This window comes from Callithrix jacchus, chromosome 20 (assembly GCF_049354715.1).
Source record: "Callithrix jacchus isolate 240 chromosome 20, calJac240_pri, whole genome shotgun sequence".
NCBI classification, from domain to species: Eukaryota; Metazoa; Chordata; class Mammalia; order Primates; family Cebidae; genus Callithrix; species Callithrix jacchus.
This window is the reverse complement of record NC_133521.1, coordinates 31352161-31378656: the sequence shown is the minus strand read 5'-3', so window position 1 is coordinate 31378656 and position 26496 is coordinate 31352161. Positions and strand designations below refer to the sequence as shown.

The 26496-nt window shown below is 43.1% G+C and overlaps 1 protein-coding gene across 1 annotated transcript in view; it reads left to right on the top strand.

The window, feature by feature from the left end:
• The window catches only part of SF3B3 (splicing factor 3b subunit 3), a 47541-nt gene extending 21313 nt beyond the window's left edge, over positions 1 to 26228 (top strand). The window contains exons 11-26 of the mRNA XM_002761136.6: positions 2122 to 2194; positions 8059 to 8210; positions 8657 to 8812; positions 9570 to 9725; positions 10268 to 10411; positions 14047 to 14169; positions 15159 to 15313; positions 17613 to 17787; positions 19108 to 19313; positions 19413 to 19569; positions 21457 to 21582; positions 22594 to 22806; positions 23359 to 23457; positions 24292 to 24435; positions 25057 to 25161; positions 25605 to 26228. Coding sequence (XP_002761182.1) covers positions 2122 to 2194; positions 8059 to 8210; positions 8657 to 8812; positions 9570 to 9725; positions 10268 to 10411; positions 14047 to 14169; positions 15159 to 15313; positions 17613 to 17787; positions 19108 to 19313; positions 19413 to 19569; positions 21457 to 21582; positions 22594 to 22806; positions 23359 to 23457; positions 24292 to 24435; positions 25057 to 25161; positions 25605 to 25745 — 2325 coding nt within the window. The 3' untranslated portion in view covers positions 25746 to 26228. The remainder of the gene's footprint in view (positions 1 to 2121; positions 2195 to 8058; positions 8211 to 8656; positions 8813 to 9569; positions 9726 to 10267; positions 10412 to 14046; positions 14170 to 15158; positions 15314 to 17612; positions 17788 to 19107; positions 19314 to 19412; positions 19570 to 21456; positions 21583 to 22593; positions 22807 to 23358; positions 23458 to 24291; positions 24436 to 25056; positions 25162 to 25604) is intronic.
• The last annotated feature ends 268 nt before the right edge of the window (positions 26229 to 26496 follow it).

Here is a 26496-nt window from a genome sequence, read left to right as displayed (position 1 = left end):
TTTAAAAATGTTTTGTCTCTTCCAAAATGTATTTTCAGTTCACCAAAATTTCAAGGACTCAGACCCAATTTAGAACCATAGGTCTGTCGTTTTTTTTCTTTTTGAGTGCAGTGGTGAGACCTTGCTTCACTGTAGCCTTGAACGCCTAATCTCAAGCAATTAGTTGGGACCACAGGTGTGCACCACCACACTTGGCTTATTTGTTTATTTATTTTTGGTAGAGACAGGGTCTTGCTGGGTTGCCAGGGCTGGTCTTGAACTCCTGGGCTCAAGTGATTCTCCCACTTCAGCCTCCCAAAGTGTTGAGATTACAGGTGTGAGCCACAGCGCCTGGCTAAGAGCCATTGCTTTTGATTCATTACTTCATTAGATCTTAGTGAGTATATGATGAAAGCTAGTACTTTACACAAAAAAAATGCCTATATGTGGCTGGGCGGGTAGATCACCTGAGGTCAGGAGTTTGAGACCAGCCTGGCCAACATGGTGAAACTTCGTCTACTAACACTACAAAAATGAGCCAGAAGTGGTGGTGAGTGCCTGTAATCAGGAGACAGAGACAGGAAAATCACTTAAACTGGGAGGTGGAGGTTGCAGTGAGCTGAGAAAACACTACTGCACTCCAGCCTGGGCGACAGAGTGAGATTGTGTCTCAAAAAATTTTTTAAAATGCATTTGTGCATTAGCAGATGATTTTTATGAAGTGTAAGAGATAAAGGGCTCAAAAATCATCATTTTTGAGTTTCCTGCTGCTTCTCTTCCCACTTCAAATCTGTAGACACACCTTTGTTATATATAAAAATATTTGAGAATTGTTGAATGTTGCTTTGTTCCTTTATGACTGTTTGTTATACCTTGTTCTCTAACTAGATTATGCTCACAACTGAGCCAGGGTGACTTGACAGTTTTACATTTGGTATAGAGTGTAGCATAATTGACAGTTGAATTTTATTCATGAGAAAGTTCTTAGGTCTTCCTTCTAAATATCAGTAAACCAGGAAAGGGCTATTCCTCCTGTGAATATACATGAGTTTTTCCTATAATATGTGGGTTACACACTATATATAAGTGGCTACTTTATTGTGTCTAGATCATTTAAAAACATTTAATAATTTTAATTTTATGATGATTTTACATTTATAGAAAAATTGTAAAGATAGTGCAGAGTTTCTGTATAACCCACCTCCAGTTTTCTCCTCTAGATCATTTCGAATTTGGCTTAGATGTTTTGTTTACTCTTATGTTTGAGAACCCATGGAACATGTAGAGAATCATTCACTCTGACTTTGAGGAGCATAAAAATCTAATAGGAAAGACTAAAACAGTTAGTGCCCTAAGAAGTGGTGACTGATTTCTTCTTTTTGGAGACACGGTCTCGCTCAGTCCCCCAGGCTGAAATGCAATGGCACAATCTTGGCTCACTGCAACCTCCGCCTCCCAGGTTCAAGTGATTCTTCTGCCTCAGCCTCCTGAGTAGCTGGGATTACAGGCGTCCACCATCATGCCCGGCTAATTTTTATATTTTTGTAGAGATGGGGTTTTACCATGTTGGCCAAGCTGGTCTTAAACTCCTGACTTCAGGCAATCCACCCGCCTTGACCTCCCAAAGTGCTGGGATTACAGGTGTGAGCCACTGCATCCAGCCAGTGGTAACTTATTTCTATGAGTGTTTATAGAAGAGAGGGGTGACTGCCAGCCAAGGGGATAAGGGAATAATTTTTCTAAAGGATGTGGCATTTGAATTGGTCCAGGTGGGATTTGGTCTTATGGGAGTTAGGGAAAGAAGTGGGATGCCAATTTAGATGGCATGATTCATTTCCAGTGGATACTGCTGTTCTGAGGACAATCATGGCATGTTGTACCTGAAGGAAAGGGGTATGGTTTTGGCTGCAGCAACTGTACCCTCTTAGACATCCTGTGACTTTTGCTTAAAACTGTCAGGGGGATTGCTGCTGTCTCTAGCCTGTTTGGTTCTTAGGTTCTTCTTTCATTAGGTTGTTTCACCCTTTAAATCCGGCAAACTTTGTGAACCCTGCCTTTGAGACCTTATTTTCTGGTGTGATTGTAAGAAGGTAGCTGAGTTGCATGTTCACCGGATCTGTGGCTTCCCTCCTCTCCTGTCAGGTGTCAGAAATGGCTGTTTCTGAGCTACCCGGTAACCCCAATGCTGTCTGGACAGTGCGTCGACACATTGAAGGTAAGCAGCTCTTTCCCAATAGACAAAATGAGGGTCTGGGTGCCATTGCCATAGAAGGCTTAAAAGGCAGCGTTCTTAATACTTCTGTATCATTCCCTTTAGCACCATATACCAGAAACTTTTTCTGGCCCAACACTGTTTTTGAGGCTCTTCTAATCAGGATGCCTTCACCTACCATTTCTTTTTGTGCAGGTGGGAAAGGTTGGGGGCATAGGTTGGCTGTCTTATTTTAGTACATAAACATTTCATAGAGCCGTCAAGTGTGGTGTTCTTTGAGTTTATATTGATAAAGGCTCTGGATTCCTCTGTGTAAGAGGTATGAGGTGAGGTAAAGTTGTGCTTTTTCATTTTTCTTCAACTATGTTCTTTCAATTGTTTTGAAACCACAGTGAAATTCAGGGTGGTCTAGGAATTAAGAGATTTGGGAAAGCTTGTTAGTCTTGCTAGTGCTTAAGGACAGCAGGTGGAATTGAGTGGAATTAGAATTTTAGCATGAGTAGAAAAGTGGGGACAGGGAAGGAGAAGGGAGTTTGAGTTCCTGGATATAAATGGTCACCTGATCCTAAAACTTTGCAAGTAATAGGAGAACGCCTAGTAGTTAGTGCAACAGCAGGGAAGTCTTGTGATAGTCGAATTGCAGTCTCACAGAAAGAAAGCTCAGTCATTTTTCTGTCGATTCACTTTGGAGCTACGTTTTTCTCTTGTTCTCTCAGGAATCTGGGATGGAAAAAGCTGGCTGGCAGACAGTTTTTTCAAGAAAACAGCTGTAATTCTGCCTGATATTTAGATATTCTGCTTGTATGAAACATTTAACGAGTTGGGAAATATGTAGGAGGAAAACAACTTACTATTAGTAGAATACTCATTTTTGTGGAATTAGTTTTCATTGTAGGCATTTGAATTGTATCCGAGTTGAGTAGAAAGGGAAAAATGTGAATAAGAAATTGGTAGGCTTATGAGCTGAAAAGATAATTATTAGGCACCTGGTTTTGTGTATAATGTCTGCATAAAGTAGTTGCTCCTTGTTGGTGTTTAACTTTTTAAATAAACTTTTTATTTTAAAACAGATTCAGGGCTGGGTGCGGTGGCTCACACCTCTAATCCCAGCATATTGGGAGGCCGAGCTGGGCAGATCACCTGAGGTCAGGAGTTTAAGACCAGCCTGGCCAACATGGTGAAACCCTGTCTCTACTAAAAATACAAAAATTAGCTGGGTGTGGTGGTGCATGCCTGTAATCCCAGCTACTTGGGAGGCTGAGGGAGGAGAATCACTTGAAAGTGGGAGGTGGAAGTTGCAGTGAGCTGAGAATGTACCACTGCAGTCCAGCCTGGGTAACAGAGGAAGCCTCCGTCGCAGAAAACGAAAAAGAAAATGAATTTAGGTTTACAGAAAAGTTAACCCTGACTGTTTATGAAGAATACAGGAAGTTATAGGGGTTGACCATCTCAAGACATAGTCTAGGTAGTGGGGACAGAAAATCCTGTTTCCTGAATCTCAGTCCAGTGTCCATTTTGATTAACTGCAGTGAGAGTCTGTGGGTCTTGCTGGTTTCATTCAGGATAAGTTTCGTTGTTTGAGTCCCCACCATGTACTCAGAGTAATTAAGATAGCGTCTTTGCCTCAGAGCTCTTGCCATCTAAAAAAGAAGACAAATATACAAAACTGTTGTGTGTTGTGATGTGGTGAAAGGCATGGGTACATTGCCAGGAGGGGTTAAAGGAGGGGGCAAGTGTTTGAAGATCAGGAGAGGTTCTTAAGAGGGACAGCATTTGCTAACTTGGTGACTGGCAGTTTGTTGCATGATGGAACTTGTAGTTGAAAGTTTTTCTCCTTTATTAAATGTCAGAAGTCTCGGAAAGGACTATATCCTGCTAAATTATATTCTTTCGGTACTGTAATTTGGGAGTCACCCATAAATATTGGTCGGGTTCTCTTGGTTCACTCAGTTTCCAGATACCCCAAGTTACTATTGAGTGAACATTCCTTCTGTCCGCACATGCTGCAGTCTTCCAGGCAAATACTAACCTTGGCTGGTACTTGGTGATACACACTACCAATACCAAGCCTTTTTTTCTCTTCCACAGGTGGCTGGTGAAGGTGCTGATCACCACAGGTGTGTACCTACTGCTAGGGTTGACTGTGGGTTCTCATACTTTATCCAGGGAGAGGGACCTGCACAATATATTGAGGCTGCTCTGATAGTGTCTGTCAGAGGGTAACTTTGCACTTGGATGTCACTGGGCATAATAGTGCTATACACTGTCTGCCTGTGATGAGATGGTCTGAGGCAGGAGTCTGCCTCTCTACTTTCTCCCATAGAATTTGTCAAATATGGTTAATTTGTCTTTTACCAAGCTAAAAGAGTCTCTAGCTAGAGAACTTTAGCTTTATACTCTCTTGGAGTTGTACATTCCAGGTGTCCTGACTGAAAGATCAGGACCTGGAGAAAGCTTTTGAGTATATTCAGGACTTGCTGAAGCAAGATTAATCTTGTCTATGAAGTGAGAGTGAGTTAGTGGAGGTTTCAGTTATCTGGATAGTCGCTCACTTTACCTTTTGGAGTGAGCTGCTGGTTGAGCCTTAAATCCTAAGGCAAGGGAAGTAGAAGAGAAAAACATTCCCTCTTCTGGGGTCCTAAGCAGTGTTCAGACAGATGGAGCCCTGCTGAACTGAGACCTAAAGATGCATTCTCATACCCTGATAGATTCTTCACTGAGGTATGAACTATTGTTCTTTCACGTGAGACTTGCATCTCTTAGAAAAGGGCAGTGTGGATGATACAGTTCCTAGTCATTTATCTTGACTAAAGCTTGGCTTTGTTCTAAACTCCAACTTTTTTTTTTAATAATTCTTTGGGCTGGGTGCAGTGGCTCATGCCTGTAATCCCAGCACTTTGGGAGGCTGAGGTGGGTGAATCACCTGAGGTGGCAAGGTCGAGTCCAGCCTCACCAACATGGAGAAGCCCTATCTCTACTAAAAATACAAAATTAGCTGGGCACGGTGGTACATGCCTGTAATACTCAGCTACTTGGGAGGCTAAGACAGGAGAATTGCTTGAACCCGGGAAGTAGAGGTTGTGGTTAGCCGAGATCGCGCCATTGCACTCTAGCCAGGGCAACAAGAGCAGAACTCCATCTCAATAAATAAATAAATAAAAATAATAATTGTAATTTTTTGTGGAGTCGGGGTCTTGTTATGTTACCCAAGGTGGTCTTGAACTTCGGAGCTCAAATGATCCTCCCTCGTCAACCTCCCAAAGTGCTTGAACCACCATGCCTGGCTTGAACTCCAACTTTTAATCTGTAATTACTCTAGTACATAAGAGTTAATCTGCTATAACTCTTCCTTGCGGTAGAAGGAAGGGGTAGAAGTTATAGTGTGTTTGGTGTTCACAGGACAGTGTTTATTTTGAGAAAATCTGTGATTTAAAGCAGCTTTGAGATGTCATTGACTCACGTTTTGAATTGTCTAGCAAAAGTATGACCCTATTTGAATCCACTGAGCATTTATTTTCTTTTATGTTTGAGTAATCTGGAGTCTTGGTCAAAGGAAAGGTACCCTTCCTCCCTTCCTTTCCCCATTCTCTCCCATGAAAGTCAAAGGTTGTATGGTCTGTCTTCTGGAAGGCCCCCTTTTCCCCTTGGTGAAGAACCGAGACCAGAAATCCTGGCCAGTTACAGCCTTTTGTTGCTTGGCTTTAATTTGCTTTGACACACTTTTTAAGATTATTAGGTTTCAGTAATGGGAACACATGAAATGGTAATGTTAAAATTAAGCAACTTCTGTTATTTTTACACAACAAAAATTTCCAGTGCAAAAACTGAGAATTGGAGTAAAGGTTCCAAGCTTGGTGTTATATAGAGATTTTTTGGTTTTGTTGTAAGCTATTGAGACATCCATTTCAGAGACAACCATGTCCTCACTCGTGATAGTGAATAGTGCTTAATTTTACAAAGTCACTTTGTAAGACGTCCTCAAAGCATTTGATATGTAATGACAGTTCTAACAAAATGATGAAAAACCAAGTATCTTCATGTCCAGTATTATTCCTTATGATTTGGAAATTGAACCTTTACTCTGGATTCCTGGTCTAACCATTAGAGCATGCCCATTAAAAAACCTTTGAGCCTTGTTTTACAGCCACCACGGTAAATACATATATATATAATATTAACTGAAACAAAAGTCTCACAAAACAGTAATTATTTTACTATATATGAAGCAGCATCGTTGATTACATTTATTTCTGTTATAAAGTGCCTATTGTGCAACCCATTAAATTGATTTTATGTCCTGCTGATAGGGCAGAACACTACTGTAGGCCACGCCAATGATACATCTTGTTGTTTGTTTGTTTGCTTTGAGACAGAGTCTCATTCTGTCACCCAGGCTGGAGTGCAGTGGCACAATCTCGGCTAACTGCAACCTCCGCCTCCTGGGTACAGGTGATTGTCCTGCCTCAGCCTCCTGAGTAGTTGGAATTATAGCTGCCCGATACCATGCCCGGCTAATTTTTCTATTTTATTTTATTAATTTTTTTAGTAGAGACAGGCTGTCACCATGTTGGCCAGGCTGGTTTCGAACTCTTAACCTCAAGTGATCCACCCACCTTGGCCTCCCAAAGTGCTGGGATTATAGGCATGAGCCACCATGCCCAGTCGAATGATCTACCTTCACTTGACCCCTGCTTCTTTAAAGAATGCTGATTCTGCATTCTGCAGAGCCAATCTAGTAATCTTAGTTCAGCTGAACCTCATTTGAAGTCATCAGAACCAAAAGTATGCTCTTCATGTGGGTGGATAGACCAGCCCTCTGGCATTGAGATCTTGACAAGTGCTTAGGCAGACAGGGTCCTATAGCTGCTACTACTAGGAGTGAGGTAGCCACTACATTTTGGTACTGTTTCTTGTTCTGTTCTTTTTTTATCTGATTTCTGGGCAAGGGGGTGTTGATAGAAAAGTTCAAATGTAAAGTAGGAAAATCTCAACTCTTAAAAAATTAGCATGCCTTTACTCAACTTTTATCAAGCTGTATGCCATACATTGTACTGGATGGGGACATTTGCAGAAGGTGTTTTTTGTTGTGGGGTGAGATATATGGGAAACAGGGATCTGCAGAAGAAATTTTGAGGGTTTCTGATATATACCTCAAGTCCTCTGACTTCCTTGAGAAACTCATTAGTGTTTGTTTATTCAACTACATTTCATTATAAAAAGCAAATTCTAATAGGATTGCTCATGACCACGGGATTGTTCTATTTCTAAGTAGTGAAAAACCAGAGAGGTCAAGGTATAACAATATAAACACCGCCCCCCCCCCCCAATTCCTGGTTATCTAGTTTTCTTACATCATTCCCTTTGGGACTAGGAGTCTCAGTTTCCAACCCTAGAATGACTTAGTCTCACAGAGGCTTAAGTAATCCCTATTTTATTCATTAAAGCTTGTGTTTATTCCCACATAAGCTGCTTTTGGAAGAAGTTAGGGGTCTTTCCTAGTTAAAAGGGGTATCTCTTTTTAGGCAGGGATTGTGGATTGACAACTGGCACAAATAAATGAAGCTCTAGCTCAATATGTTCATGCATCAATATTGTATTAAAAATGTCCTCATGCCTCCAATTCCTTTGCTTTGTCCTCACTTCTCTAGCAGATGTCTTAAGAAAATATTGAGGACAGAGGGTATATCTGTAGGCTCTTATGACTTCCATTTTTCTTTTGGCTCATCCTCTGCTCTGTGCATGTGTTGTGTGTAATAACTACACATAGAAGTGCCTTGGAAGGTTCCGAAGAGAACTCTTAGTGTTTCATTTGGCTTTGTAGTTCTAATGAGTTATTATCTAACCAACTCCCTTCTTTTGTTTTTCAGATGAGTTTGATGCCTACATCATTGTGTCTTTCGTGAATGCTACCCTGGTGTTGTCCATTGGAGAGACTGTAGAAGAAGTGACTGACTCTGGGTTCTTGGGGACCACCCCAACCTTGTCCTGCTCGTTGTTAGGAGATGATGCCTTGGTGCAGGTGAGGATTCTCAGAGCTTACCTACTCGGCTTGCTTTGTTCTTTCTTGGCCTTTGTTGTGGTGTAGGCTGCTGTGTTCACGTCTCTTTTCACCCTCACCTTCCAGCAGGCCTTAGGGAGGGAACATATGAGTTTGGCACATAATATCCCCTCTGTATTTGCCTTTTTTTTGGTTACAGAGCCACATCACTGCTATCTACATCTCTAGTAAATATAAGTGTTTTGTTAATAAGATTTGAACTTCTTTGAAGTGGACATTGCAAAATATTATTTAAAAGTTGACCTTGCCTGGGGCCTATTAAATAACTCTTTTGTCATTGACTCCACTGGTGCCTCAAATGCGATGGCCGCAGGTCTGATCATAGTGAGAGATCTGATAGGTGTGAGGGTCATTCTGAGTGATGAGTCAAATCATTAAAGTCAGTTTCTTTCTGTTATTGACTCTAGGTCTATCCAGATGGCATTCGGCACATACGAGCAGACAAAAGAGTCAATGAGTGGAAGACCCCTGGAAAGAAAACAATTGTGAAGTGTGCAGTGAACCAGCGACAAGTGGTGATTGCCCTGACGGGAGGAGAGCTGGTCTATTTCGAGATGGATCCCGTATGTTCTTTTATCATTGCTTAGTGTAGGGTCCAAAGGGAAAGATGGCCATTGTAGTCTAGGCATTTAGATGACAGTTAAAGAGAGTCGAAGTGTCCACAAAACGATTTGGCCATCTTTTCACCAGCATCCCAGTGGTGGGGAAAAGGGTAAGTTGATGCCTAATTCTTGGTGGATTTATGAAATCCCCTCTTAGCAATTAAACACTTGCTCCTCCTGCATTTCACTCTCTACTTTTCCAACAAATATTTGGCATAGATTTAATTTCTACAGTCTGAATCTATTTCTGAAAACTTCTGTATGGGAGGATATTCAGTACACTTAACTATCTTGCTCTCAGGAGTTTTCTAGTGTGGCAAAATTTGTAGTCTCACTGTACCTTTGGTTGAGATTTCCTTGTCTTTAACCGTATTTGCCCTTCACCCAGAGTATTCTCATAAACGCATAAATAGTTTTATATATCTCCATTTCCTGAGAGCAAAGTTGGCTTAGAAAATTGGTGGAACATTGGCCTTCTCAAAGGTCTTTTCATTCTCCGATTGGTAGAGATACTCTTTTTGCTTGCAGTGTGCCTGTTAAATTCAGTCTTGGGAACTCAGGAAAATTCTTGTCATTGACTATACTGAGAGGAGTGGGGGGAAGCAGAACAAAATTTAACAGCCCCCCCTTCATTCTCTAGGTCCAGGGTTGGGGTGAATTGGAGCATCTAGACTCACCCCTTTGTAGTTTTGACTTCACTCTGTTTTTCCTCCTGTAGTCAGGACAGCTCAATGAATACACAGAACGGAAGGAGATGTCAGCAGATGTGGTTTGCATGAGTCTGGCCAATGTACCCCCTGGAGAGCAGCGGTCTCGCTTCCTCGCCGTGGGGCTTGTTGACAACACTGTCAGAATTATCTCCCTGGACCCCTCAGTGAGTGGCACTCTAAGCTTTAGGGATCATCTGGTTGGAACCTGACCATCTGGCCCACTCCTGATGTCCATTGTCCATCTCTGAGATCAGCTGGGTTAGACCCCAAAATCTGTACCTACTGCTTCATTTGTGTTGCAGTGTGTTTCGGGAGTCTCCTGCTGGGTGCTGTGGTTTAAGGATATGATCCCTGAGACTACAGAAATGCTTCTTTGGCTTAAGCTTCAATTCCCTTTTCTTTGTTAAAAACCAAGACCGCTTAAATTTGACTTGCTCCGGGACCCTAGATGACTTTGTGGGAGGTGTGCTTTGTTTTATTACCTTTACCATTATCTCCTTTGACAACAGGAGAAAAGCATGATCTTCCTGAAGCTTATTCTGAGATTTGGTGTAACTAATAATTCAATACTCTCTTAAAACTCACTTCCAGGGGTTTTTCTGTGCATAATCTAATTCTAGAATTAGATTTTCCTAAGTATGTTTTTTTCCCCCCAATATTGTTGTTTTCTGTGTTTTTATGATTTCTCTCTCTCTCTCTCTCTCAGGACTGTTTGCAACCTTTAAGCATGCAGGCTCTCCCAGCCCAGCCTGAGTCCTTGTGTATCGTGGAAATGGGTGGGACTGAGAAGCAGGATGAACTGGGTGAGAGGGGCTCGATTGGCTTCCTATACCTGAATATTGGGCTACAGGTAAGAGATCCAGAGGCCTACATTGTGGACATCAGGCCTTCTGTAGGTTTCATGCACTCCCTTTTTTTGATAACAGACATTTTCTCTCTCCATGGTTTCAGATCCTCGCCTTATGAAAAGTAAACAGTGTCACTCTGGGTTCTGCTGTCTTAACTCTTTAATTTGAACAAGTTAGGCTGGGAAAGAAATATTTTCATAAAGAGTCTTCACATGTGATAAATGCTTTCTTTTTTTTTGAGACGGAGTTTCGCTCTTGTTACCCAGGCTGGAGTGCAATGGTACGATCTTGGCTCACTGCAACCTCCGCCTCCTGAGTTCAGGCAGTTCTCCCGCCTCAGCCTCCTGAGTAGCTGGGATTACAGGCACGCACCACCATGCCCAACTAATTTTTTGTATTTTTAGTAGCGACGGGGTTTCACCATGTTGACCAGGATGGTCTCGATCTCTTGACCTCGTGATTCACCCACCTCGGCCTCCCAAAGTGCTGGGATTACAGGCTTGAGCCACTGCGCTCAGCTCTGATAAATGCTTTTTGATAGCTGCTCTAAGTCAGAACTGGATGGGATCACTTGTAGTTACCACTATTCATTTCTGCTTTTGGAATGAATACCTCTCGGTTCGTAATTGGCTTCGTTAGCAATAAAGGACCTCTAAATGTTCCCTGTTGCCAAAGTTGCTGAGCTCTTCCTGCTGTGAAAAAGTGTGCTTTGACACTAACATAGTGTCAGGATTCTTGATCATGTATTTTTATTTTCTTTAATCATTATTGACATCTAAGTAATCTAGCCCAGGTATTTTTTCCTTTTTAATTTTACTTCCTGATTTCGAAATCTCAAACACAACCAGAAGGTAGAGAAACTAATACAGTTGAACTTCCATGTACCCAGTTTTTTTGGGGAGGGTTGTTACTGTTTATCATTTTTTTTCTTTTGTTTGATTTTAACTGGCTGCCACATGTATTTTCTTTTTTTTTTTTTTTTTTTTCTTTTTTAGTTTTAACAGCTAACAACATTCTGCTGTTTCTGTTTTATCTTTTCCCTGGACTATTTTTAAAGCAGATCCAAGATGTTGTCATTTCATCTACAGATAATTGATAATGTAGCTCCAACAGATGTCTGTTTTTGTAAGACATTAGTATTATCATGCTCAGCAAAATACAACAATAGTTTTTTAGTACCATGTTCCAGTTTTTCCCGTTGTTCTTCTTTCCCCCAAAGTGGCTTTAGAGTTGGTTGTGCTCAGCTTCTCAGCATAGCACTCTACGCTTTTTTCCATTTGCTTCATCTGTCTTTTTATGTCTCTTAACCTGTCCTACCCCATTTTGCAGCATTACAAGATCACATCATTTGTCTTGTACAATTTCCCACCTTCTGGACTTGACAAAGTCATTGCTTGTGTGTTCAATGTTTCTGTATCCTCTTTATTAAGCTGGTGGGTAGAGTTAAGACCATGCCATCCGTTAGAAATATAAGGTGAGCTACAGGTGTAATTTAAATTTTCTAGGCCAGGTGGGCAGATGACTTGAGGTAGGGAGTTTGAGACCAGCCTGACCAACATGGAGAAACCCCATTTCTACTAGAAATACAAAATTAGCTGGGTGCAGTAGCACATGCCTGTAATCCCATCTACTTGGGAGGCTGAGACAGGAGAATGGCTTGAAGCCGGGAGGTGGAGGTTGCAGTGAGCCAAGATAGTGCCATTCCACTCCAGCCTGCAACAAGAGAAAAACTCCATCTCAAAACAAAAAATTAAATATTTGTAGCCACAAAAAGGAAAAAAGTAATTTGAATGTTTTTTTTCTTCTTCTTCTTCTTCTTTTTTTTTTTTTTTTTAAAATGAGATAGTCTCTTGCTATGTTGCTCAGGCTGGTGTTAAACTCCTGGCCTCAAGTGATCCTCTTACATTGGCCTCCAAATGTGCTGGTGGGATTACAGGCATGAACCACTGTGCCTGGCCAGTTTTAATGTTCTTTTAACTCTGTATATCTAAAATCATTCCAACATGTAGTTAATATAAAAATTGCTAAGGTACTTTACCTTTTTCTCTCTCTTTTTTTCTTAATTAAGTCTGAAATCTGGTATTTGGTACTTTACACTTAACAGTCAGTCTTAGTTCTTTTTAAAATCTATTTTTACGAAAAAATTTTTTTCCTTGAGAAAGTCTTGCTCTGTTGCGTAGGCTAGAGTGCAGTGGTGCGATCTCAGCTAATTTTTTGTGCTTCTAGTAGAGACAGGGTTTTGCCTGTCTGGTCTTGAACTCCTCAGCTGGTCTTGAACTCCTCAGCTCAAGTGATCCACCCGCCTTGACTCCCAAAGGGCTGCGATTACAGATGTGAGACACCACTCTAGGTCCTGTCTCAGTTCTGATGAGCCACATGTAGCTTGGTATAGCTATAGTATTGCATATTGCAGATCATGAAATTGGTTAGATTCAGATTTAATTATTGGGGGAGGGGGCATTACTTTGCTTACTGTAAGTACAGTTTATACAGGAAAAGGATACTTTTTTTTTTTTTCATTGTTCACCTGTTTTCAGAGTAAAGAGTAAGGGCCATAGCACGTGGGGACCAGTAAGGTGGGCTTTTTGCTGTTTTTTAGAGTAACATTGGCCAGGTGCTGTAGCTCATGCCTATCCCAGCACTTTGAGAGACTGAGGTGGATGGATCACTTGAGCGCAGGAGTTTGAGACTAGCCTGGGCAACATAGCAAAACCTTATTTCTACCAAAAATGCAAAAAATAGTTGGGAAAGGTGGTGCATTTCTGTAGTCCCATCTACTTGGGAGGCTTAGGTGGGAGGATTGCTTGAGCCTGGGAGGCCTGGCTAAAGTGAGCTTGTACCACTGTACTCTAGCCTGAGTGACAGAGTGAGACCCTGTCTCAATATATAAATAAAAATAAAATAGAGTAACATCATAAACTTGTATGGATTTAACTCCTCTGTGTGTGTTTTTTTTTTAATAGAGTCTCACTGTGTTGGCCAGGTTGCTCTTGAACTCTTGGCCTCAAGCAGTCCTCCTTCCTTGGCCTCCCACAGTGCTGTGATTACAGGTGTGAGCCACCTCACCTGGCTTTTTTTTGTATGTGTGGGGATGCTTAATTGCCTCATTCTAGAAAAGTGGAAATTTCTCTTTCAAGTTGGTTTCTTTGTCTTTTTAACCTGACCCCACTATTTGTGAGGGTTTCCTTTCCTTGTTGCACAATAAGATGTCCCCACATGTGTCTGGAACATTCTGCTCCAGCTCCAGACGAGTCTTTACTTTTAGAAACCTTGTTCCTTTAAGAGGAATGCTGTTTAGGGACCGTGGTTGATATGGTTATTTATTTATTTATTTGAAATACACATTAATGAGGAAGGATTTAACATACATGGTAAAAATAAATTTTAACGAGATCCAATGAAAAATAAGTTTGTTTTTACTTAGTAGATGGTCCATAACTTTGAATGATTAAGTGATTTATGAGAGAATGAATGAATGGCTATCTGATTATTTAGGATCTTTTTTTTTAAACAACCAAGTTATTTCTTTCCATCTGCTCTGATTTCTTATATGAAGTAGCCAAGGGGGAAGTTTCCCATCATAGCTGCTAGGCTTCCATCATGAGTAGGCTTCACCCGCTCCTCTCCTTTTGATTAGAACGGTGTGTTGCTGAGGACTGTCCTGGACCCTGTCACTGGAGATTTGTCTGACACTCGCACTCGGTACCTGGGTTCCCGTCCCGTGAAGCTCTTCCGAGTCCGAATGCAAGGCCAGGAGGCTGTAAGTAATGAAGGTTGGGGACAGGGAACATGTTTGGGATTTTAGTGGCACCATCTGAGAACAGTCTTTGTTGTAAGCTTTACTTCCACTAATTTACCACTCCGTCTTGATTGGTTTTTTTAATGTGGGAAGTCCTGAGTTTCCTAACCTAGAGCCTCCTCATTGGGCTTCCATGGTACCATGTCATTTATACGTGGGTTGAGATATTGATCCCTTTAGTCCCCTCATTGGTCAAATAGGGCTGGAAACCTCCCATCTAGGACACCACTAGCCATGAGAATTCTTCTGAGTTTTACCCCAGTCTTAGATCAGTACTGACTTTACTACCTAATGTGAAAGAGATTGGGAAACATTGTATACTGTGTAGTTAAGAATGTTAGTGTTTCTGGGCACTGTGCTGATTGATTCCATGTAATTCTTTTTTTTCACTCTGTTGCCCAGGCTGGAGTGCAGTGATGCTATCTTGGTTCACTGCAAACTCTGGCTTCCTAGTTCAAATGATCCTACTGCCTCAGCCTCCCCAGTAGTTGAGATTACAGGCACCCGCCACCGTGCCCAGCTAATTTTTGTATTTTTAGTAGAGATGAGGTTTCACTGTGTTGTCCAGGCTGGTCTCAAACTCCTGACCTCGGGATCTGCCTGCCTCGGCCACCCAAAGTGGATTACAGGCATGAGCCACCTTGCCTGGCCTTCATTCCGTTTAATTCTTGGAGCTGTCTAGCCTTGTGGCACTATTTTCATTTTACAAACATGGAAGCAGGCTAAGAGAGATGATGTGGTTTGTTTAGATCATATGGCTCGTAGTCCATGCCTTTTGCATATGCTCAGCTACACTGCCTCTTTCTAACCCTCTTTTTCTTAAGACAGCCTGTTAGATTTCCAGGATATCTTAGGATACTCTGCACTGAAATTTAGGGATAAGGTTTTTGGTCAGTTTATCATGTTTGTGTTTTTTCCCAAACTTAGTGGAGCTGTGTTTTTCCCCTCAGGTATTGGCCATGTCAAGCCGCTCATGGCTGAGCTATTCTTACCAATCTCGCTTCCATCTCACCCCCTTGTCTTATGAGACACTGGAATTTGCGTCGGGCTTTGCCTCGGAACAGTGTCCTGAGGGCATTGTGGCCATCTCCACCAACACCCTGCGGTGAGTGAGTCCATGTTTCAAGCCCAGCAGGAAGTCTTTCTGCCAAGGTCTCAGACTAGTTCTGCCAGAGTGTTAGAGGACGCTGTGAAGAGGTGGCAGAGAACTGCCTTTCCCATGAGACTTGTGTGTTACAATTGAAACTTTCATTTGGCTCAGGATTTTAGTACCTGGAAGCCAAGTTTCGGTGTTTTAGCTTCTGTTAAGACTTTCACGGCCAAGCTTCAGTACTGAGCAGTACAGTCCAGTCTTCCTGAGATTTCAGATTTTTGTTCTCTAGCAAAAGGGCATTGCCATTGAATTAGTTTTAGAGCAAGTATTGGATCACTGCATTGATAACCTTTCTTACTCTTATCATTTGCAGTGTTAAATCTTAAATTTTAACCAACATATGTCATTTAGACCTTTTTCAAGTTGACAAAATTGTTCTTCCTGGTAATATTGATAGGAAGTTTGAGCACTGTATGTAATATTCCTTGTAAGATGGAAAATAACCTGAAATAACCCAGTCAGTTTGGCTTCCTTAAGTTTTCGGGGGCTTTTAAACTTAGGCCACCAAAGTTGTTCACATCCTGGTTATAACTATTGGCTGTTCATAATGGAACTGGCCTCTTTATAGATTAATCACTATTGCTTATCAAATGAGCTCCCAAAATTTCTTTGCAACAGCTTTCAGGGTCTTTTCTTGGTCATTGCCCTTTTTCTTTCCGTCATCTTTGTATGTATCTTCTGCTCCAGCAGACTTGATCTCCCTGCACTTCTCTACATCACTTAATATTTTTTGAATCTCTACCTGTCCTGGAATGCTTCACCCACTTACATACCTGCCTGTCAAAGTTCTCCTTGTTTTTTAAGCCCAGTCTTACAGCCTCATCTGTGGTCCCCCTAACTCCTGAATTGCTATAGATTTAGACAATCCCTACAGATTTTTAGATTTCCTAGCAACAGAACTTACTTCCCCCTAAAACTAAGTTAGGGAAGATGACTGTTTGAGACAAATAAAAGCAGAGTTCTTGGGAGCAGTTTGTTTATTTTTAAAATTTAATTATTTTTAAATTTATTTTTTGAGATTAGGTCTTACTCTGTTTGTTGTACAGGTTGGAGTGCAGTGGTGGGATCATGGCTCACTACAGCCCCAGCTTCCTTTTTTTTTTGTCTCAACCTCCCGAGTAGCTGGGACTGTAGGCACATGTCATCATGCCCAGCTAATTTTTGTTTTATTTATAGAGATGGGATTTCACCATGATGCCCCGGCTGGTCTCGAGCTCCTGGGCTCAAGAGACCCTCCTACCTCAACCTCCCAAGTAGCTGGGACTATAGGCATGCTCCACCACACCCAGCTTTTTTTTTTCTTCTTCTTCTTATTTTTAGTAGAGTTGGTGTTTCAGTGTTGCCTAGGCTGGTCTTGAACTCCTAGCCTTAGGAGATCTGCCCACCTCAGCCTCCCAAAGTATTGGGATTGCAGGTGCGAGCCACCGTGCCCAGCCTCTACTTTTTTTAATGTAGAGAATAAACTACAAATAAAACTCCATCATTAGAGAGCAGGTAACTATATAGAGTTCAGGTGATTCTCCTGCCTCAAGTCTCCTGGGTAGCTGGGATTACAGGCACATGCCACCACGCCCAGCTAATTTTTATATATTTAGTAGAGATGGGTTTCACCATGTTGGTCAGGCTGATCTCGAAATCCTGACCTCGTAATCTGTCCACCTTGGCCTCCCAAAGTGCTGGAATTACAGGCGTGAGCCACTGCACCCAGCCAGGTAACTATATTTTTTAGAGTACCTGAGTTCTGCTCATTTTGCATAGTTTGTCTTATGTGTGCATCTCTGTCCAATTTGACAGAAATTTTTAGGTCCCCTATTTCTGTCTCTTGCATTGACATAGTTTTCCTAAACCGAGGTGATTTTTTGTTGACAAAGGCATCCACTTTATTTTATGAAGCACAATCACTACAAATACTATGTATGTTCAGGTAATTGCAGTGTTTCACAACAAATTTGGGATTGATACTCTTTATTAACATTGGAGTGATTTAAAAAAAAGTTTTCTTGACAGTTGTTTGTGTTTCATTGGTGGGAACTAGAATTGTCATAATTGTGGTAGGATGTTGCTGAATGGGAAGGCCCTTCCTGGATCTCTTTGTCTACAGTGCAGAATCTTCTAGATTAAGGAGATCATTGTTTAATGCCAACATTAAAGCTTCAGGGCTTAATGTGTTTGCTGACTGCTCAAAGTCTATTTCAACACCAATTTCTAGGTTCCGAGGAGTATCAAATAACTGCTTTGCTTTTTGTCATAGGATTTTGGCATTAGAGAAGCTCGGTGCTGTCTTCAATCAAGTAGCCTTCCCACTGCAGTACACACCCAGGAAATTTGTCATCCATCCTGAGAGTAACAATCTTATTATCATTGAAACGGACCACAATGCCTACACTGAGGCCACAAAAGCTCAGAGAAAGCAGCAGATGGCAGAGGTAATGAGACTGCCGTTCAGGGGTTCTATTAGAAGATATGTGAAATTGGGTTGAAAAGTTTAAACCTTCCAGCACTTTGGGAAACTGAGGTGGGAGGATTGCTTGAGGCCACTAGCTCGAGATAAGCCTGGGCAACATGGCAAAACCGCGCCTCTATTAAAAAATTTAAAAGTTAGGCCGGGCGCGGTGGCTCAAGCCTGTAATCCCAGCACTTTGGGAGGCCGAGGCGGGTGGATCGCGAGGTCAGGAGATCGAGACCATCCTGGTCAACATGGTGAAACCCCGTCTCTACTAAAGATACAAAAAATTAGCTGGGCACGGTGGCGCGTGCCTGTAATCCCAGCTACTCGGGAGGCTGAGGCAGGAGAATTGCCTGAACCCAGGAGGTGGAGGTTGCGGTGAGCCGAGATCGTGCCATTGCACTCCAGCCTGGGAAACAAGAGCGAAACTCTGTCTCAAAAAAAAAAAAAAAAAAAAATTTAAAAGTTAGCTTGGTATGGTGGCGCACACCTGTAGTTCCAGCTATTTGGGAGGCTGAGGCGGGAGGATCACTTGAGCCCAGGAGTTCAAGGCTACAGTGAGCTATGATCATGCCACTGCATACCAGTGGTGCTTTGGAAATGAGACTGTATTAAAAGTTTAAACTCCTTTTACTGTTATTATATTTTTTGTTTTTAAAGATCTAGGCTGCTTTCAGCTTCTTTAAGCAGAGGCCTTTGCCCCAAAGTACTTCATTTTAGAGCCTTTCTTTTAACCCAGGACTATCCTCTGACCTCCATTTATTCACAATTAAGTTCCCTTTCTAAAACAGAGTTCTCCAGTCCTCGAGCTTCCAAAATAGACTATTTTCTGGATTTGGGCCCAAAGGAGACAGCTTTCATTTTCTCTACAACACCAGCTCTTTCTACAACTCGTTTCCTAGCCAAAACCAAGTAGCTACAACCATGTAGAACTGGATCCAACCTGAAAGAATGGAGACAGAGTAGTCTTAGCAAGGGAAATCAGATGGGTTGGATAGAAAAATGGGGATTTCATTGTCATTTTTCTCAGACCACTAGTCCAGTATTTGTCACAGCTGCTGTTTTTGGTGTTTTCTACTAATATGTAACTAGCCACGTCTGGATTTCCCTTTTGTGATCTTCTGTTTTCTCTAGTCTGTATACTTTTCCCTTTAATCTTCATTTTGGGAAATCCTGGTTGGGATGACAGACTTTGCTGCTTTATGTATTAAGAGGCCCCTGAAGTGTTCTTACTACCTATCCTCTTAGCCAGCCCCAACTCTGAGCATGCCAACTCAGTTATTTGTGTTTTTGGGTTTAGGAAATGGTGGAAGCAGCAGGGGAGGATGAGCGGGAGCTGGCTGCAGAGATGGCAGCAGCATTCCTCAACGAAAACCTCCCTGAGTCCATCTTCGGCGCTCCCAAGGCTGGCAATGGGCAGTGGGCCTCTGTGATCCGGGTGATGAATCCCATTCAGGGGAACACACTGGACCTTGTCCAGCTGGAACAGAATGAGGCAGCTTTTAGGTAAGGAGCCCAGGACAGTCCAGGGTTTGGTAGACTGGAACAGGAGCTCTCTGGGTTTTGACCAAGGCCTGTGACTCTTGCTTCTTCCTCTGTGTGTAGTGTGGCTGTGTGCAGGTTTTCCAACACTGGTGAAGACTGGTATGTGCTGGTTGGTGTGGCCAAGGACCTGATACTGAACCCCCGATCTGTGGCAGGGGGCTTTGTCTATACTTACAAGCTTGTGAACAATGGGGAAAAACTGGAGTTTTTGCACAAGGTAGGAATCAGCCAGTGGCTCTCCTAGTTCTTAAGTCCTATTGAATTCTCCCACTTTGCTTATATTATAGGTCAAATCTTTTGGGGATCATCTCTTTCCAGCACACGGAAAATGCTGGGGCCTTCTAGCTACAGTGATGTTCTTGTGCCTGTGTGTTCCATTATGTGCTAACTGCTCATAATGGGGAGATAGATGCATACTTAATGAGCCCCTTGTGTACTGTCTTAAGCAGGCAAGAATTTGTGACCAAAATTCAGCAGTTTAATGAATTAAAATTCTGGCCTGGCATTGTGGCTTATGCCTGTAATCCCAGCACTTTGGGAGGCTGAGCCAGGTGGATCACCTGAGGTCAGGAGTTCGAGACTGGTGTGGCCAAGATGGTGAAACCCCATCTCTAATAAAAATACAAAAATCAGCCAGATATGGTGGCGGGTGCCTGTAATCTCAGCTACTTGAAAGGCTGAGGCAGGAGAATTGCTTGAACTCGGGAGGCAAAGGTTGTAGTGATCTGTCCAGCACTCCAGCCTGGGTGACAGAGAAGATTCTGTCTCAGAAAAAAAAAAATCTTATCCACCAGCATTTCCAGAAAAAAAATAAATGAAGTTACTTTTAATGGGTACAGAGTTTCAGTTTGGGAAGATGAAAAAAATTCTGGACATGATGGTGAAACAACAGTAAATGCGTTTAATGCCACTGAAGTGTAGAGTTAAAAATGATTGGCTGGGCACAGTGGCTCATGTCTGTAATCCCAGCACTTTGGGAGGCTGAGGTGGGCAGATTGTCCCTGAGGTCAGGAGTTTGAGACCAGCCTGGCCAACATGGTGAAACCCTGTCTCTACTAAAAATACATAAAATCAGCTAGGTGTGGCGGTAGGCGCCTGTAATCCCAGCTACTCGGGAGGCTGAGGCAGGAGAGTTGCTTGAACCCAGGAGGCAGAGGTTGGCAATGAGCCAAGATTGTGCCACTGCACTCTAGCCTGGGTGACAGAGTGAGACTCCATCTCAAAAAACAAAAAAAAACGATTAAGATGCTAAACTTTATATTATGTCTCTTTTACCATAATTTTTAAAATAAAAAGAATATTTTCCTCTCCACACTGACAGCATGTGGATTCCTTCAACCCTACCATAAGAGGAGTATCCTCTAGGAAATACTTCATAGACCCTTTTGCTTGTTAAATTTGTCTCTCCTTTACAAGTACGATGTCACTAGGCTGGGTGTGGTGGCTCACGCTTGTAATCCCAGTGCTTTGGGAGGCTGAGTCGAGCAGATGACTTGAGCCCAAGAGTTCGAGACCAGCCTGGGCAATGTGGTGAAACCCAATTTCTACAAAAAAATACAGATAATTAGTCGGGCATGGTGGTGCATGCCTGTATCCCAGCTACTTGGGAGACTGAAGTTGGAGGATCACCTGAGCCCAGGAAGTCCAGGCTACAATGAGCCATGATTATGCCTGCCACAGCACTCCAGTCTGAGCGACAGTGAGACCCTGTTTCAAAAAAAAAAAAAGATGTCACTTTTTACTAGCGTTTTTTTCCTGTCCCTCTACAAATGACAGTCCCATCTTAGATGCTCAGGCTTCACTGTTAGAAGGCCAGTTAAACCAAGCACAGGCTCTGGGCAGCAGTCATCAGGTACCAGAACTCCTTGTTACTTGTAGCATTGACCCCTCTACTGGGTGAAGTGCAGCACATATATGGGTCCTGTTCACCCCAACACCCTGATTCATTAGAAGCTACTGTATATGTCTTTTATTTCTCTGATGAGCAAAATAAGATCACTGGTATTAATAGGCTCCTGTGGAAGAAGCCATTTCTGGGCAGAAGGGCGGGACCCGTGGCTGGCTGGCTGTTGTAATAGCTGCATTAACTGCTTTTCCTCTGTAGACTCCAGTGGAAGAGGTCCCTGCTGCCATTGCCCCATTCCAGGGGAGGGTGTTGATTGGTGTGGGGAAGCTGTTGCGTGTCTATGACCTGGGAAAGAAGAAGTTACTCCGAAAGTGTGAGAATAAGGTAAATGTGCTAGCATTGGTGCTGAGATCTAGCTCACCTGTCAAGGGGGGAGGCATTGGTGGGGTGGTGGGCATTGATTTTTAAAATCTTATCTTTATTTGGGACTTGTGTTGCCCCAATTCCAGCTTCAGAATTAGGCCCTTGGGTTTTTTTGTTTTTTTTTCTCACCTTGTTGCCCTGGCTGGAGTGCAATGGCGCTATTTTGGCTCACTGCAGCCTCCACCTCCTGGGTTCAAGCGATTCTCCTGCCTCAGCCTCCCAAGTAGCTGGCATTACAGGTGTGTACCACCAAGTCCGGCTAATTTTTTTGTATCTTTAGTAGAGACCAGGTTTTACCATGTTGCCAGGCTGGTCTTGAACTCCTGACCTCATGATCTGCTTGGCTTGGCCTCCCAAAGTGCGGGATTACAGGTGTGAACCACTGCACCCAGCTGGCCCTTGAGTTTTGAGAGGAGCAGGAGTAGAAGGATCTCATTTCTTGATTTATCAAGCAAGAACCAGCTTTCTGTCTTGCTAGCTTTTTTTTTTTTTTGAGACAGAGTTTCACTCTGTCACCCAGGCTGGAGTGCAGTGTCACGATCTTGGCTCACTGCAACCTCTGCCTCCTGGGTTCAAGCGATTCTCCTGCCTCATCCTCCTGAGTTGCTGGGATTACAGGTGTGTGCCACCACGCCCGGCTAATTTTTATATTTTTAGTAGAGATGGGGTTTCACCATGTTGGTCAGGCTGGTCTCAAACTCCTGACCTCAAGTGATCCACCCTCCTCAGCCTCCCAAAGTGCTGGGATTATAGGCGTGAGCCTCCGCACCCAGCCGCTAGCTTCTATGAGAGTTAGGCATATGTTTGCACTATATAAAAAGCTGTTTGGCTTTTTTTTCTACCTAGAATTCATTCCTGACTGCTGTTCTTTGATATTTGCTGTTCTGCTGACCCTGTATATGTCATTTGGATAACTGGACTTTGGGTTCTGAACCCCAGGGTTACACCCACTATTGTCCTTGTTTTTCCCAGCATATTGCCAATTATATCTCTGGGATCCAGACTATTGGACATAGGGTAATTGTATCTGACGTCCAAGAAAGTTTTATCTGGGTTCGCTACAAGCGTAATGAAAACCAGCTTATCATCTTTGCTGATGACACCTACCCCCGATGGGTCACTACAGCCAGCCTCCTGGACTATGACACTGTGGCTGGGGCAGACAAGTTTGGCAACATATGTGTGGTGAGTTGAAGTTGTTAACTTGCATTACAGTGATGTGTAGGAAAGCTGGTTCAGTTTGTTGTGGGTAAAGCTAAGGACACAGCATCATGATCTCCAATCTGAGAAGTACAAAGGGTATAAAATTCTATTCTATTAAAGGCAACTGTACAAACAATCTGTTCTTTAAGCCTTCTTACTAGTCTTTGGATTTTTCTCTGTGGTTTATCTCCCTCCTCCCTATTGAACATGATTTAATAATACATTTAGTTTGAGCTAATGGCTGTATTTCTTTTCATGTTTTGTAAGAACTTTGGAGTGTCTCTTATGTTGTGTGGTTTTGCTTTTACTCTTAGCTGTGTTAAACCCTTGCTCATGGGTTGATTCTTTTGAGTTTCTTGTTCTTAAGACAAAGCTCCTGTCCACCAGAGAAGGTGCAGTACATGTGGGCTCAGGCCTCTGCCTAGGCACTGCCGCTGTGGCTGACCTGCAAGGACCTGGGCCAGACATGTTGCTTGGAGACCCAGTTGAGCAGGTCACGGCCCCAGCACTGTGACTTGTGTTACTTCCTTGTAGGTGAGGCTCCCACCTAACACCAACGATGAAGTGGATGAAGACCCTACAGGAAACAAAGCCCTGTGGGACCGTGGTTTGCTCAACGGGGCCTCCCAGAAGGTAAGATTGCAGAATGGGGCCTAGGGAGGGTACTGCTTAGTGCCCTTTCCTGTTGCCCTCACTGAAGAAATTGCCTTTGGTGAATTATTTACAGTGCACATGACTGTGCTGAGTGCTCTCCATCCATAGTCCTTTCTTACCCATCTGCAAAAATGTCCTTGGAGGATAGTGAATTCCTTAGAGAGGGTCCATTCCCAGTCCTCTGCTCTGAGGTTTATCCTGGGCTTTACTATCTCCCATAGGCATGCGCTGCTTTAATAGAGCGTCTCTGGACTTTTGGAGAGATCTCTTTTAGAGGACAAGCCTAGTAATTGCGAGTTTGTAGTTTTTTTTGTTTTCCTTTTTCTTTTTTGGCAACTTGATAAATTAAACAAAATGGTTCTTATTGTTTAAGAAATGATGAACAGTAACTTTAGCATGTTTTGTGAGGCATTACGCGTTAAGTAAATGAGAGAATTTTAAAGTATTTTTAGGTTTTAATAATTTTTGGGTCTCTGTCACCTGGGCTGGAGTGCAGGTGACACTCCACAGATCACTGCAGCTTCCGCATCCTGGACTCAAGTGATCCTTCTCCCTCAGCCTCCTGAGTAGTTGGGACTACAGTACATGCCCCCAAATCTGGCACATTTTGTGGGTGTGGGTATATGAGGCCTCACTGTGTTGCCCAGGGTGATCTTGAAATCCTGGGCTCAAGCAGTCCTCCGACCTTGGTCTCTATAATAATTTTTGGATGTTAATAGATGGTGAAATGTGCCTTTGGGAGCACTGCTTGCTCCTGGGAGTCCAGGGAGGCTACTGAGGGCACACAGTCACTAATCTGTTTCTGACTCGCAGGCAGAGGTGATTATGAACTACCATGTCGGGGAGACAGTACTGTCCTTACAGAAGACCACGCTGATCCCTGGAGGCTCAGAATCACTTGTCTATACCACCTTGTCAGGAGGAATTGGCATCCTTGTGCCATTCACGTCCCATGAGGTGAGAGTGCCCACATTGCTCTTCCCTTGGCTTTTAAGGTTGTTTCTTGGTGTTGAATCTACCGAAGAGGTCAAATTTGTTTATCCCCACATATAATGAATAATGTTTTGGAAATTATAAAGTGACAGAAGTACTTGGGGAGATAGGAATCTTGATTCCCCATACCTGGGGAAGGCCGTTTGTTTTTATACCGTACTAGGGTTTGCTTCAGTCCGATGGAAGTTTACATGGTTAGTCTGAGCCCAAAGCTCCAGAACCTGACTCTATAGACTAGGATTGACGGTATTGATGGGATGGTGCCTGCTGAGGCGCACATCATCAACTTGAGGTTTGGCAGAGTTTGGCGTGTTTTGTTCCAGCCACGGAAGCTGGGATTGGGAATCTGACCTCACAAACCCTTCTTTTTTTGTGGCATTTTCTCTTGCACTGCAGATGACATGAGGTCTCCTTTTGGGTTTTAACTACCCTGTTTAGCAGAAAAACCTGTGATTATCAGAAAGTGATTAGATATTTCCCATGTGTTTGTGTGGTAAAAATCAGTAGCTTGTCTGTTCCTTGTGCTTCTAGAAACTATAGTTGAAATCACTTCTCAGTGACAGACTTTTTTGTTTCTTCTTCCAGGACCATGACTTCTTCCAGCATGTGGAAATGCACCTGCGATCTGAACATCCCCCTCTCTGTGGGCGGGACCACCTCAGCTTTCGTTCCTACTACTTCCCTGTGAAGGTAGGTTGGGGAAATCTGAGCTGAAAAGGGAGATCCTGGGTAAGGGAGCAATACAGAGTGTGAATGGATTGATGGGAATAATACTAGGGAGGGCAGCTCCCCTCAGGGCAGACCACAGCCAGAGCAAAAGTTTCACCTGCTTCTGCCATTCTGAACTCTGAGTACCAAGAGTCCACTTAGATGGTGTTCCTGGCTCTGCAAGTGGTGCTCAGGTATCGGGTGGAGAATAAAAAGCATTCCCTGGTTGGGCGTGATGGCGCACGTTTGTGGTCCCAGCCAGTTGGGAGGCTGACCCCAGAGTTTGAGAGTGCAGTGAGCTATGACTGTCCCACAGCACTGCAACCTGGAAAGTAAAATCAGCTTTCCCTACAATTGCTGCCTTAGTGAGTGCCATTTTCTTTGGGCATCTCACTTATTTTTCTTCTGCTTTCTCCGTATCTTAGAATGTGATTGATGGAGACCTCTGTGAGCAGTTCAATTCCATGGAACCCAACAAACAAAAGAACGTCTCTGAAGAACTGGACCGAACCCCACCTGAGGTGTCCAAGAAACTCGAGGATATCCGGACCCGCTATGCCTTCTGAGCCTTCCTTTCCCCGTGGGGCTTGCCAGGGACAGTGTGTTTTGTTTCCCCCACCACCATTAATGCCACCTGGCTTCTGCCATATCGCAGGGTGGTAACTGGATAATCAAGACTGCATTTTGAAAGCCAACAGTTCTTTCCCCGCACCTCTTCTCATGGAATGACCGGCTTCCCCTCAAATTGGCACTGAGATTTGCTACACTTCTCCCAACCTAGTACATGATACATGACCACAGGCTCCAGTGTGGAACACGATGCCCCTATTCCCCATAGCCGTCCCTACGTTGATATGTCTGGCTCTCCTGTCTACTTTTGCACACACTCGTAATTTTTAACTGGTTTTCCTGTAAATAGAGTTTTGTACAATGTTGTCTCTGGGAGGAAGGAAGGCAGGCTGTGGTGGGACTGGGTTGGTTATAGTTTCAATCCTGAGTTCTACCGCTCTAGAATCTAACCAGAAATAGAAACCTAGTTTTTAAGGTGACTAGCGTCCATGTGTCTTTTTCTGAAAATTAGGATGTAGGTGGGAGGTTTGAGCCCAAGTTAGAGCAGGAAGAACCGAGTAGTCTCCTTCCTTTCAGATGCTACTTGGACTTGGAGCACTCTGTGGTTCCCCACTCCCAGGTCTATGGTGATTTCTGGTTTTTCCTGGTTCTTTTTGCTGTGTTGATGAAACATGGGCTCGACAACCATGTGGACAGCCACCCCTCTTTCCATTGGATATTGAGGAAGGGTGGCTGATTCTTTCCCTG